This window comes from Taeniopygia guttata, chromosome 7 (genome assembly GCF_048771995.1).
Source record: "Taeniopygia guttata chromosome 7, bTaeGut7.mat, whole genome shotgun sequence".
NCBI classification, from domain to species: domain Eukaryota; kingdom Metazoa; phylum Chordata; class Aves; order Passeriformes; family Estrildidae; genus Taeniopygia; species Taeniopygia guttata.
In genome coordinates this window covers 3051594-3064731 of record NC_133032.1, presented here as the reverse complement: position 1 = coordinate 3064731, position 13138 = coordinate 3051594, and the positions used below count along the sequence as shown (strand labels likewise).

General features: G+C 56.5%; 1 protein-coding gene, 1 long non-coding RNA gene and 4 other non-coding genes across 8 annotated transcripts; 3 read left to right on the top strand and 3 right to left on the bottom strand.

The window, feature by feature from the left end:
• Positions 1 to 340: 340 nt before the first annotated feature.
• Positions 341 to 2688, bottom strand: LOC140684538 (uncharacterized). The gene is made up of 4 exons (XR_012056920.1): positions 2539 to 2688; positions 2085 to 2120; positions 1503 to 1837; positions 341 to 653 (listed from the first exon to the last, which is right to left on the bottom strand). It is a non-coding gene; the product is annotated as an uncharacterized lncRNA (long non-coding RNA).
• A 236-nt stretch (positions 2689 to 2924) lies between these two features.
• FTCD (formimidoyltransferase cyclodeaminase) lies at positions 2925 to 9534 on the bottom strand. 3 transcript variants are annotated; one of them, XM_030277023.4, is made up of 14 exons: positions 9329 to 9531; positions 8400 to 8583; positions 7920 to 8048; positions 7719 to 7807; positions 7322 to 7501; positions 7096 to 7233; positions 6666 to 6797; positions 5951 to 6012; positions 5152 to 5281; positions 4880 to 5041; positions 4469 to 4512; positions 4246 to 4384; positions 3869 to 3964; positions 3539 to 3689 (listed from the first exon to the last, which is right to left on the bottom strand). In XM_030277023.4, exons 1-14 carry the CDS (start codon positions 9380 to 9382, stop codon positions 3603 to 3605), a joined length of 1626 nt encoding a protein of 541 aa, XP_030132883.4. In that variant the 5' UTR covers positions 9383 to 9531; the 3' UTR covers positions 3539 to 3602. The 3 variants fall into 3 exon arrangements, with proteins under 3 accessions (XP_072788024.1, XP_030132883.4, XP_030132884.4); XM_072931923.1 differs by having other exon boundaries at positions 2925 to 3964; positions 9329 to 9534; XM_030277024.4 differs by lacking the exon at positions 3539 to 3689 and having other exon boundaries at positions 4246 to 4406; positions 9329 to 9532.
• Positions 9535 to 10010: 476 nt separating this feature from the next.
• TRNAP-AGG (transfer RNA proline (anticodon AGG)) lies at positions 10011 to 10082 on the top strand. Its single transcript has one exon. It is a non-coding gene; the product is annotated as a tRNA-Pro (tRNA).
• A 327-nt stretch (positions 10083 to 10409) lies between these two features.
• TRNAA-UGC (transfer RNA alanine (anticodon UGC)) lies at positions 10410 to 10481 on the top strand. The gene has a single exon. It is a non-coding gene; the product is annotated as a tRNA-Ala (tRNA).
• Positions 10482 to 12219: 1738 nt separating this feature from the next.
• TRNAL-CAA (transfer RNA leucine (anticodon CAA)) lies at positions 12220 to 12301 on the bottom strand. Its single transcript has one exon. It is a non-coding gene; the product is annotated as a tRNA-Leu (tRNA).
• Positions 12302 to 12878: 577 nt separating this feature from the next.
• Positions 12879 to 12950, top strand: TRNAP-AGG (transfer RNA proline (anticodon AGG)). Its single transcript has one exon. It is a non-coding gene; the product is annotated as a tRNA-Pro (tRNA).
• The last annotated feature ends 188 nt before the right edge of the window (positions 12951 to 13138 follow it).

Below are 13138 nucleotides of genomic sequence, written 5' to 3'. Positions count from 1 at the left end.
TAATCATGGAATCACAGAATGGTTTGGGTTGGGAAGGAACTGAAAGATCATGTCATTCCACTCCTCCTGCAATGAGCAGATTGCTCCAAGCACTGGTCTTGAACACTTCCAGCTGTTCATGCTCCTCATCTGTTTATAGGAGAATCCCTCTGCCATGGTGAGCTTTTTCCTATAAATTATTACCTTGGCATGTAGCATGGCAGCCCACATAATTACAGCATCCCCCAGCCACTCCCTCTGCTACACCTGGGAAAGCTCACACAAAATGTAAGGAGTTTTATGGGATCCATGTCAGCAGCCAGCATCATTGCACAGGAAAAAACACACGGACACGAGCAGATTGGAAAACAGCATGTGATGACTTCCAGCAGGCTCTCCCAAAAGATAGAGGGTGGAAATGTTGTCCATTTACTCGGAGATTCCAGGTCAAAGGATTTACAAGCTCTTACACACAAGAAAAATCAGCAGGCAAAACATTACTCCAAGGGAAAGGGGCAGGGAGGGGAGTGACATGCAGGGCGTTCCCAAGAGGAGTTTGGCCTCGTGTTTTGCTGATCACCACGGAGCAGGTGGGACATGCCAGACCTTTAGTCAGAGTCAGAGCTGCTGCTTGAGCTGCTTGAGCTGCTTGAGCTGCACGAACCACCAGAGTGCTGGGGAAGGAAAACAACTTTAGGACAGCAGGGAAACGAGCCTATGTCACAGCATTCCTGAGATGGGTTAGTGACCCTGTGGTGGCTGCCCCATACTGTGGGAGGGCTGGAGGTTTTTTATGATTTTTTTTTTACACGACTCTTAAGGTCAATAAAGGAAATTTCAGAAAGGTCTTGCTCTCTGCCAGCAAGGACCAGCATCACAGCAGGTCACTTCCAGAGCTGTTTCCCAGTGAGAGGAGCTGCTGTTAGGATTTGTTTGAGAAACGCTTCCACCTCCAGTGTTGGCCTTGTTCAGCAGTCCCTCATTCAGACCTGCTCAGGATGGTGCCCATCCCTCGAATGGCATTTTCTGCAGAATCTACTCTAAGCACAGGAATTGCTTCTCCTTTTCTGTTTTGTTTTGTTTCGGGGGATTTTTTTTTGGGTTTTTTTTTGTGAGTTTTTTTTTGGTTTTTGTTTTTTAAGGAGGAGCCAAACAGTTCCTCTGCTACAAGACACTGAGTGAATGTCCATTATGGGGGCACAACTTGCACTCAAGTGAGTCGGACAAAGTCCTGGGATTTAAAACACTGCAAGCCGTGCCCCAAGCCATGCTACCACTTTAAATGGCTTCAAGGAACTTCATGGATTGCTTTCCAACTTACTCACTTAATATGACTCATTCTTGCCTATTTATTATTCCAAGGAGTTTCCACATCTAAAAAAAGCCACTGATGTTTGGGCAGTTTGCTCCAGCCACTACAGGGTAGGAGAAGAGAGTCCCAGCTGCTTAGGCCAGATGCTGTGGTATGCTGGAGGAGGTCCTCAGCAGAAATAGGGAAGGGTTCACTGCTGTCCCACTCTTACCTTGCCTTCATGGTGCTTGCAGTGCTTCTTCTTATGGTGCTTCTCATGGTGCTTCTTATGGTGGTGCTTATGGTGCTCCTGGTGCCCGTGGGGATGATGCCCCAATGGGGGGTGCCCGTGGGGATGATGCCCCAACGGGGGGTGCCCGTGGGGGTGCTGGCCAGGCGGAGCAGGGTGTGGGGAGCAGACTGGCACACTGCCAGAGCAGGGACCTGTGCCAGGACCGGGGTGTCCTGGAGGGGCAGCAGGGCAAACTGCAATGCCACCACCCATGCCAGGACCAGGGTATCCTGGAGGGGCAGGAGGGCATACTGCAGGGTATGGTTGTGGTGGGCCTAGGAAGAAGAGGAGCCTGTTAATGAGCAGAGACAGGCTCTCCCCAGACAGACAGTGCAGGGAGCTGGTGTACTCTTCCACCCAAAGGGCCCGCCCTGGGCTACCTCTTCCTCACAAAGGACACTCCACACCCCTTTGGGATTCAGGTAAACCTCCCAGATGCACATGGCCATGGCCTAGAGCTCCCCCCAAAGCCCTGATGGGTGTGTGGTACCTGCAGCCCTGCCTGGCCCCACAGCCCCTCACCTTGGTTGGGGTCACACATCCTCAGTGGTCTCCAAGCTGAAAGGGAAGGACAGGCACCATCAGTCACCTCCTGCCATGGGACACCGCTCGGCCCGCATCTGGGACCTGTCTCCTCTGTCCCACGCCTGCCCACAGCACAGGGACCATGCCCACTTCCCTCAGAATGCCATCCCCCCCCAGACCCCAAATGCCATCCTGTCCCTTTGGTGACACCGCCAGCCTCCGGAGCAACTGTCCCCCACCCCGCTCCACGCACCCCCAAAGCCCAGGCATGCAGTTTCCATTGTTAATAGAAATAAATCCACAATGGCCCAGCCTGGGTACCGAGCTCATGTCCTTGTGGGCCACAAGAGACTGGGGACACATGCCTGGGTGTAGTGCCCACCATGGGGACAGTGCACCCTGGCCCACAGGTGCCCATGCTCCCGCTGTCTGTGTGCTGCCCTGCACTCACCAAACCTGTGGAAAAGTTCCCAGAAGAAGCAACACCGGCAGCACTCGGGATCCCCGTCCTTGGCTCTCCCGGCTGTAGGGCATCCGTTAAATAGCGGGGCCCTGCCCCTTTGAGCAGGGGTGTGGCAGGCAGGGGTGACACCGGAGAGGTGACACCACGCTGTCACCATGGGCACGCAAGAAACGTCAACACTCCACTCCCAGCCGGCACAAAGGTCCCACAATGGGGATAATAAACACAGGCTATGGAGGGCGGTAATTCCAGCTTCTGATGTCAAGGGAGGGATGGAGTGAGTCAGCTGACCCCACCATGAACCCTGACTCGGTGCTTTCTGCTCAGGTACAGTGTCTAGGAACAGGGGTGACCTTCCCACAGACGGGGCTGTGTGGGGGCCTGACACTGCTCAGGGCGCTGCTGCGGTGTGCGGGTGGAGGACACAGTATCTGCTGACACACCCGATCAACAGGGACAGGAGGCAGGGCTGGGTCCCCTGATTTTCAGGTTTTCCTCTTAGAAGATCTATAAAGAAGGGGTAGGATTTCTCCCATCTCAACCGACCCCATCTCCCTGTTAACACCTCTGATGGTGCCTCATGTTTGGCCGCGCTCCCTTCCTAGGCAATTCAACAGGTTGGAATGGTCACACACAGCCTGAAAGACACCTGTCAGAAAGGGACTGTGCCAGGTCTTGCCCCAGATCTCGGGTAGGAGGGTGTTTCATGGGGGTTTCTGGACACAGGGACTGTGCAGGGTCAGGAGATGCTCATGCACCAGGAACTCCTTGTAGACAGTGCTAAAGGGATCCTGCCATCCCTTCTGTGAGGATCACTGTGGTCCCAGGCACTGCCAAGCCAGTTGTCTACCCAATCACCCCAGGGATCAGAGGATGGAGCCAGACAGCAATAATCCCCCTTGTCCATGGAAAGGCCAGGGGATATGATGCTGGATGTGCTTGAGCAGACCAGCTCTCCAGAGGCAGATACCAACAGAGACTAGGCAGGGACAAGAGTATTTCCCAGATGTATTTGCCACTGGCAGAACCCCCAGAGCACTCCCAAGCCGTTCTCAGGCCACCCGCTTGTCCAGCAGTTCCAGCACAACCGCCGAGCCTTGCTTTGCCTCTTCCAGCAGCCTGGACACCTTCTGTGACATCTGTGTGGGGACAAGATGAGTAATTTGCCACTCGACAGGCCAGAAGAGCCACCCACCATGCACCACCCTATGCGTCCTGCCGGCGGCAAAGGGGCACGAGGGGTTCCAGGGCGCCACCGCCATCTCCGCCACCCCTCAGGGTGTGCCCATGCAGGGGGTGCCCACACAGCCCAGCTCACCACAAGCTTGAACTTCTCATCTGTGAGGTCCTTGAGGTTGATCATGACGTTGAAGTAAGCTCCGAACACTGCTGCTTCTAACATTTTGGCTCCCACCTGGGAAAAGTCAGGCTTGCAAGAAGCTCTCCTGGTGAACCAGCTCCACCATACGGTGCTGAAGCAGGTCAAACCCTTATGCTGCAGCACTCCCACCCTGAACCACCCAGCAGCATGCAGCGCTTTCCAATCTGTTGGTAGTCTCAGGAAGTGGCTATCAAAGAATTCCAGTGGTGGAAGCCACTGGCCAGTTTAGGAAGCACATCTGGAGAGAGGTATCTTGGAGGTTAGGACATGAGGGAACACCTTGCAGGACAAGTGTGTGTGAGCTGGGGCCATACCTGGATGTCAGATTTGCAGGCAAGGTTGCAGTGTCGTGCCAGCTCCTTCAGAGCAGGCCAGAGTCCGCTCACCTTCTCTGCCAGGCCATAGGGCACCCCTATGGCTGTCTTCAGCCCCTGCTGCATGGCAACTGCACGCCTGGGGGTGGGGGTGGACAGCCCTGGGTTGAATGATAGGTGGCTGTGCCCCCACCGTCAGCCAGTCCCCACCAGCCCAGCTCACCTCTCCTGTTCCTCAGGGGTGTTCTTGGGCAGCTTCATGGCTTCCTGTGGGCAAAGAAAAGCATGTTTGCTGCCATCACCCAGACCGTGCCTTGAATCGGGGGTTGGGACAGATCCCATAGCTCCCATGCTCTTCCAAACCTCCCTTATGTGACGATGTCCCTTCCCCAGGCCCTGGAAGTGTTTAAAAACCAACAAGACATGGCACTTTGCCATATAGTTTAGGGGGCATGGGTGTACTCAGTAGAAGGTCGGACTTGATAATCTTGGAGGTCTTTTCCAACCTTAATGATTCTGTGATTCTAAGGTCAGAGTCCTGTTCCTAAGGAATCCAGAGGGCAGTGATCCCAGCCCTCCCCCCAGCTGGAAAGCCCTCCTGTTTCCCTTCAGGATGCCTCTGGTGGGACCTCACCATGTAGCTGCTGAAGGCCTGGGAGTCGGCATCCACCATTGCCACCAGCTCCTCCATGGCCTGGTGGAAAGGGGGGATCAGCTTCCTCATGATGGGGTCCAGGTCCTCAAACTGCCGCTTCCCGTAGCTCATCAGCCCCACCATGCTGCCCAGCGCCGCTCCCTGCCAGGGTAAATACTCCAGTAGGACACAGTGCCCACTGCAACCACCATGCCAGCTCCCCTTGGTGCACCCGGGACTCCCAGGCCTCTGTCTTGGTGTGGGGCACGTACCAGAGCTCCCACGGCTGCAGACACGGAGCCTCCTCCCGGCGCTGCTGACCTCGCTCCGACCGCTCGCACAAAGGCACCCAGTGGCTTGGCCACCAGCCCCCCGTCTGCCTCTCCTGCCTCCACCAAGTACCTGCAGGACAGGTGTTTTAGAGCCCTCCAGGTGCAGGGACACCACCACCACACAGACCTTCTCACCCAGCACTGCCCTCTCCAGCATCAACCCTGTGAATGAGTAGGGGACTAAGACAAAAAACTCAGCCTGAGGGTCAGGGTAAGTACTGGGCCCTTGGGGACATCTGGGGAACACAGGTGGTATGGGCGTTGGTCTGCATTAGCCAGGTTGGGCTGATAAAAGCAGCATTTGGTGGGACAGAAATGCCCCTGCAGCCATGGCCCAGGAAGAGTGACAAGGACTTCACCTCATGGATAGATTTCCCTTCCTTTCCCCCCACAGACTTATGTTTCACATCAGGTGCTGCAGCATGTGAACCAGAGGCAGTGAAGTTTTGCATGGGGATAGGGTAAGGAATTTAACATTCAAATCTGGCCACAAAACCTGCTTCTACTGCCTGCTGAAGACACCCAGACTTCACCCACTCCATGTTCACAACTATCAGCATTTGGGAGCAGGGACCACCCTGCTCTTGCACAGCACCCAGCAGAGATGTCCCCAGGAGGTGAAGAGGAGCTGGGAGCAGCCACCACTCCCAAAACAAGCTGAGTGCAGTATGCAGGCATCAGGATCCCCCCCATCCAGGGAGCTGGGCACCATGACAAGAAGTAGGATGCAGATCCCTACTCGATGATGCGCTCCCGGGGGTGAAATGGAGACAATGAGTCCAGGCCCAGACGACTGACCACCTGCAAGGAGCAGCACCACTGTGTCAGCCCTGTCACCTAAGTTCTGCTGCATCCTCATTCTCCACTGCTAATTAACCATGCGTGAGTCAGTGCTGGGACCAGGCCACCACCCAGGGAGAGGACAGCTGGCACCACCAGCCCATCCCATCGCAGACTAGGGGGTGATGTGCGGTCACCTCTGAATGTCCGGGAGCTGTACTGATAAATCATTAGCTTGCTCTTATCTAGCACGTTCCCCACAGGCTGGAAAAGTCCCTCCCTCCTGCAGTGGAACAGCAGAGCCTGTCTCCTCCTTTCCAGCTTATTGCCCATCCTGGGACAGCCTCCCATAATGCCACACACTGTCCTTGAGCTCTGGGTACACCTCCTCCCCTCCTGGCCTCCATGCAGGCAAGACAAGCAGCTGCTACCCACACTCAGTCCACAAGCGTTGTGTTTCCTGCTCCCTGTGCATTTCGGCATCCTCAGCACAATAAAGCAACTTGTCCCACTTGCTGTCCTCCCGCAAACTACACATTGGAGACAAGTGTCATGCCTGAGGCCTGAGCAGCCCCAAATCTGTGCTCAGTGCCACTTTGGGAGGCTGGTGGGGGGTAGGATGTGTCTCTCCCATGATCCCACCCTTGTGCTGGTATCAGGAGAAGCCACATTACCAGCCTGATCTTTTGTTCCTCCTCCAAGATGAAGAGTTTTTCCTTCTTGATGTAAAAGTCAGCTGCATCCAGCATGGCCTTCTTGGGAACAAGCCCTACCAGCTGAGACCCCACCACAGGGAGATTCAGTTCCTGCAAAGGACATCAGAAATGTGATTTTCCCCAGAGCCCTGCTGCCACTACTACCTCAGCCTGGTGGTCCTCATCCCTTCCCAGGACATGGGAAGCTCACAGAAAAGCTTTCAACAGAGGAGCTGGGGGCTCGCAGCAAGTTGCTGAGTTTCTGGGGGTTTTGTGACATTTAGCACTTTGGCTGAGCTAAGCATGAGAGAAACCAGAGCCTGACCTGACAGTGGGGAAGAAAACTTGGTGGGAGACATCGTCTGGGAAGCCCCCTTGCCCTTGGGAACAAGCACCCCAGGCCACCCACCTGTGCATCTCGGCAGACCTCCTCGTAGATGGTGTGGAGCGGCGTGGTCTCAAAGTCCAGCAGGTTCGTCGAAACCTGGGCCATGTTCTCCTCCTCCAAATACCAGCCGATGCCCTGCACCTTCTTCAAGCGCCCGGGCTGCCAACAACTGCCACATTCAGGGCACAGCCCAGGAGGTGTGGGGACAGGCAGGCGTGCTCCTGGTGTGCCCGTGCTCTTGAGGTACCTGGCTGGGGCCACGGCCCTGCTCACGGATGTTGAGGGCAATGCGGTGGGCCAGCTCCTTGGTGCACAGCAGGTTGATGTTGTATGCAATAAGGAAGGTCCGGGCACCCGTCACTGTGGCTCCCCATCGGGGGACAAAAGTTGGGGGCCCAAAATCAGGAGCCCACTCTGGTTTTGCAAGCTGGGGAGGAGGGAAGAGAGTGTGTGGGCTGTGACTGCCCAGGAGCACATGCCACCCTCCCAAGGAGGGCATCTCTCTCCCCAGCTTGAATCTGCCATGACCACCTGTGTCACCAGTTCCTCTTGGTGCAAAGGGCCTACACCAGCCCCCAGCATGCTCCCTGAAGCCAGGGAAGTACAGGTCAGGTCTGCCCAGCCTGTGCCACCACCAGGCTCACCTTCTCGGGGAGCGCCTCATACTCCCCGGCACGGATGGAGGGCAGAGCTTTCCTGCTCTCGTGCCGTGCTGCCGCTCCATACAGGTAAACTGCAAGACACAGCTGGGGGTGAGCACCACCAGGCAGGGACTAGCACATTCTCCAACAGCTGGAATCATGCAGGATGGGATGGAATGTGGCGAAGTTCCTGACCCCACTCACCAGGTACACCCAGTTCTGCTGCCAAGCGCTGCCCAAAAATGTGGGCACAAGTGACACACTCCTCCATGCTGACATTCCTCACTGGCACAAAGGGGCAGACATCCAAGGCCCCCATCCGAGGGTGCTCACCTGGTGGCGGGGCAGATATAGGAATGGGAGGGGAGAAGAACAAGCAGACAAGGAGGGAGAACACATGTTTGCACACTCTTACAGACTGGACGCCATTGCTGTGAGAAAATCATAGAATCACAGACTAACCCAAGTTGGAAGAGACCCACCAGGATCATCGAGTCCAACACCTGGCCCTGCACAGGGCAGCCATAACAACCACACCATGTGCCTGAGAGCATTGCAAACACTTCTTAAACTCTTTTGGGCCTGGCCCTGTGACCACAGTCCCTGTTCCAGTGCCATGCGTGGTTCCAGCAGTACGCCAGTCCCCTCTGTGCCAGCCCAGCCCCAGGGCCTCTCCAGGCTCACCTGAGTGTTGCCTCATATCAATGAGCTGCCCAGCCACACGGGCTGCACTCAATGCCCCTTCCACCACGGCCTCAAGGGACCCCACAAAGGTGTAGACGGTGCGGTTGGTGGAGCTGCCGGCATCCACGTCCAGGAGCACACATCCCAGTGTCCGGGAGATGGCCTGTGCCACTGCATCGATCACCTGCCAGACAGCAGATGGGAGCAAGGGGGCTGAGGTGGCTGGGACTATACAACAGCCATGGCATTTCAAGAGAGGGGGCATTTCAGCTCTCCCCCTTCCCACTTGTGATTGGGTTGAGAATGATCCCGTCATCAGTGGGGATATAGCCCTGCACAAGCATCCCACTCCCACCAAGGGGGTTTGGGGCACCCCTGGCTCCCCAAACTCTCTATGGTGGGGGAGAGACACTTGGCTGCTGCTGCATGTCACAGAACACCACCACAAATTGCTGTTCCTGAGGATACATCCACCTGCTAGCTTCCCAATGCATTTACCTCTGCTAAGCCTCTTCACTGGAGGAGGCTGTGTTTTTGCAGTCATGCTGGGTTTGCTAAATTCTCCTGCCACTGGCAGAGCCAAAGTTCAGTTGAAGGCTGATGCCCAGGACAGGCTCCATTAACCTTGGCACCGTGTTTTGGCACAACAACTGCAAGCAATATTTATTTGGGGTCTGGGGTATCCCAGACTAAGCCCAGACCTGGTGCTACAGCAGCCCGCTGGCAATGGTGGGAGAGGTCTCAGCCCTTACTTCTCACTGAGGTGCCGTAAAGGGAGAATTTTTGGCACTAGCCAAGTAGTGAAAGGTGCACAGCACTGCAAAGGAGGCATGGCAGAGTCTAGCAGTGTGTACCACTCTGCAGAAGGAAACCTGGCTGTCAGCAGCCTGGTGTCACCCACCCCTCAGCCCTTCCACATACTCCCTCACCTCTTTGTTATTCCCCTCTGAGAAGTTGGGGACGCATTCCACCAGCTTGGCCATGGTCCCACGGTGTGCTTGCAGCCCTCAGCCCCTGGCTCAGCTCTTCACACCCTGGGGGTTTCCTGCCCTTTCCCGTCTCACTGCAGAGTGAAAGCCTCTCAGAAGCCAGCACGTTGCCTCTTTCTCAAGCCAGAGTTTCTCATTAACTGAATCGATGTGTGGCCAGGGGACAGAAAAGAGCTTGGATAAACACCATCATACTGGCCCTGCCGTGCTTGGAGCTCCAGGCACAAGGGCTCTGCGGGGCAATTGGCAGCAATCACCAGCACCAATTAAAAGATTAAGGAAAAAAATCTGCTGCAGTCAGCAAGAGGCTGTGGTTACCACATGCAGATAAGTCACTGCAACACAACCACTATTCCTAGTGAAGGGGACAGCTCCAGGCAGGACTTCCACCATAGATACCGGGTAAAACCTATCGCTGTGAGCAGGATCCAAATCTGCGCAGGGAATCCCTATTGGATTTTGAGTCCAACACCTTCACCCTTCGGCCATCACACCACCGGTGCCTCACGGCACGGGGGGCACGGTGCCCACGGGCTGCACCGTGCTCCGTTTTACCGGGAAGTGTGGAAGTGTCTGGGATGTCCCAACTCACAGGGGGGGTGCAGGACATACCCTCTGCCCTGGCTCGTTGGTCTAGGGGTATGATTCTCGCTTAGGGTGCGAGAGGTCCCGGGTTCAAATCCCGGACGAGCCCTCCTTTTTCCACACCATGCCCACAACTCTACACGCTGCAAACATGCCCTCACATTCCCACTCCCACTCCCCACCTCCAGCCGGAACACGCAGTCCTGCCACCTGCACTCTGCTCCTTACATGGCCTCGGGCCTGCAGCATCACCTCCCTGCTCTGCCCCACACTTCTGCCCCGTGCTCCAACCTCCTCACCGCCCCAATGACACCCAAGGGACCCGCAGTGCCTGCAAAGCCCTGAGCCCCCTTTTCCCAGCTTGGGCAGCAGGGGAAGGCAGCAGACGCGGCATTTTCTCAGACGGAGAAGAACACCAGGGCACACCTTGTGCCAGGGGGGTGTAGCTCAGCGGGAGAGCGCTTGCTTTGCATGCAAGAGGCCCTGGGATCAACTCCCAGCATCTCCATGTCCTTTTGCCTCTCCAGGACCCCTCCACATACAGGGCTGCCAGAGATCCCCAGATGCCCCACAAGAAATCCCTGGGGCTGCCTGTGGGCACGTCTGACCTGGGATTGCCCCTTGGCACCCCAAGGCAGGCAGCAAGCAAATGCCTGCCGAGATCTCCCTCCTTACCCTGATGCTATAGAGTATCGAGACACCCAGAGTCCCTTCCCCACGGTGCTCACGGTGTCTCTTGGGGTGATCACCAGTGCTGGGGGGACCAGCCAGGTGGCAGGGGGACGCTGGGTGTCCAAAACAAAGGGCTCATCCGGGATTTGAACCAGGCCTCTTGCACCCTAAGTGAGAATCATACCCCTAGACCAACAAGCCAGGGTGCCCAGGACATCCTGGACACCTCCTCGCTGCCAGGCAAAATGCCACTCCACGCACACGCTGCCACACGGGGCCCTGCCTGCACAGGGACCCGACGCACACGCAGCCATACAGCCCTTTACAGCTCTTGCACACCTCACACACGGCACCAACTCACACTTCCCACATTGCTCACTGCTCTCCCCCCTTATCCCCTGCCCCCAGCACCGCAGGACCCCACGCATGGACAGCCTCTGGCACACAGACACGGCCACTTGCTGCTACTGAGGACAAACACTGCTCACAGGAGGTCGCCTTTGCAGGATGCCCCACAGCAAAAGGTGGCAGAAAAAGCACCGGCCATTGCAACTGCTGCAAGGGCCAGTTAGGGCCATTTACGGAGAAAAGAGGGGCTGTGAGTGAGACGTGCTGGATCTGGCATCTCACACTCTGGGAGCACCTCCCTGCTCACAGAGTGTGAAAGGCTGAACAGAGCCCCAGATGCTTCATTGGGCAGCTCCAGGTGTTCCAATGAGGGCCCCACATGTCTCCTTGCACACTCCACTCCCATCCAGTCACCACATGGTTTCCTCCCTGGTGCAACTGCAGGTTTCCCATGGCAAAGTCTCTGACGTCTGGATCCCTAAAGCAGCCCAAGATGGTGAATCCAGGAAGGGACCCTGAACCAAGGTTTCCCCACCCCAGCATGGGCATCCCAGGGCCCCCTCCCTGCTCTTGCACAGAGGGTGTAGCTCAGTGGAAGAGTGCTTGTTTTCCATGCAAGTGGACCTGAAATCCACCCCCAGGATCTCCATGTCCTTTTGCCTCCCCGAACTCCTCTTTGCTGGATGTGGGGCTCCCAGAGCTCCCTAGGAAAGACCTGGCGCTGCCTCCTGGCTCCCCAAGCCTCTGCAGAAATGCCCATGGCTCTTTCCCTACCCTGCCCAGAGGCTGCAGGGCACTGGATCACTTTGTTTTCCTTCCCCACCAGTCTCAGGGTGCCTCTAGGAGTGTACATCGGTGCTGGGAGGAGCAGCTGGGAAGGAGGGCTAGTGGTGCCCAAAAACTCTTCTGGGAGTTGGACCAACGAGGTGGGGTGAACTGCTCTGCCAGAGATTTGGGACAGGGTGGTGAGGGGGCACCAACTCAGCAAGACTGGAAACGGTTCCACCTCCCCCTATGCTGCTCCCCTCAGTGTCTTTGGCCTCACCTCTCCCAGGTCTTCCAAACCTGGAGAATCCCGGGTGTGAAACTGCCCCGGGGGCATCACAACCCCTGCCTGGGGCTGCGCTGGATGCCAATGACCTTTTTGTATCAGCTTCTACTGGGAACCCCAGTGAGGGCACCCCAACCCTTGCAGCATGGGTTCGCAGGTATTGGGTAAAATCCATCGCTGTGAGCAGGATTGAAAGCTGCGCAGGGAATCCCTATTGGATTTTGAGTCCAACACCTTCACCCCTCGGCCATCACAACCCCGGGGCCCATGGTGCAGGGGCACGGTGGCTGCAGGTTGCACCGTACTGCATTTTGCTGGGAAGTGGGGTGTAATTTCTGTAGTTTTCCCCCCCTCCGCGCAGCCCCCCGAATAGAATCCGACCAGCTCAGAGATATGGGGCTGTGAGGGGAGGATAAGCAGGAGAGGGAAAAGTATTTAAAAGAGGCTCTTACCCCAGGGAAGTTGGAACAGCTCTCTTTATTCGGTGGTGTCCATGGAGAGCGGGGCAAAAGAGAAAGAGCAGGAAGTTTCAGGGGTCTATATAGGTTTTGGACAGGGTGGGCTCTCCTGGCTCCCCGCCAACCCCATTGGGGCAGGAAGGAGGATCCAGGGGTTATCATGATCAGAGCCACAGAGGCCCGGGGGAAGGAGGGCACAGGGTGTCCCTGAGCTCACTGTAACAGTAGGGAAATGTCTGGGGTGTCCCAAGCCGTAGGGGAAGTGTGTGTGGGGGGGGGGAAAGAAAAAAAACAACAACAAACAAACAAAACAACAACAACAACAACAATAAATTAAAACAAAACAAAAAAAACCCTAAAAACAACTACGTGCACCGGCTCGTTGGTCTAGGGGTATGATTCTCGCTTAGGGTGCGAGAGGTCCCGGGTTCAAATCCCGGACGAGCCCTTCTTTTTGGGCACTCGTCGCTAGATTCCAGGCACGCGTGGGACGCCGCCGCTGTCGCCGGGACTCTCCTCTCCTGAGTGGGGACGGGGCTGCCGGGGCAGTGGGGGACGGCAGAGCCCGGGCTGCTGCATTGCTGCCGTCAGTGGGCGGCACAGCCATGGTGCACGGAACCGCCCCAGGGAAAACCT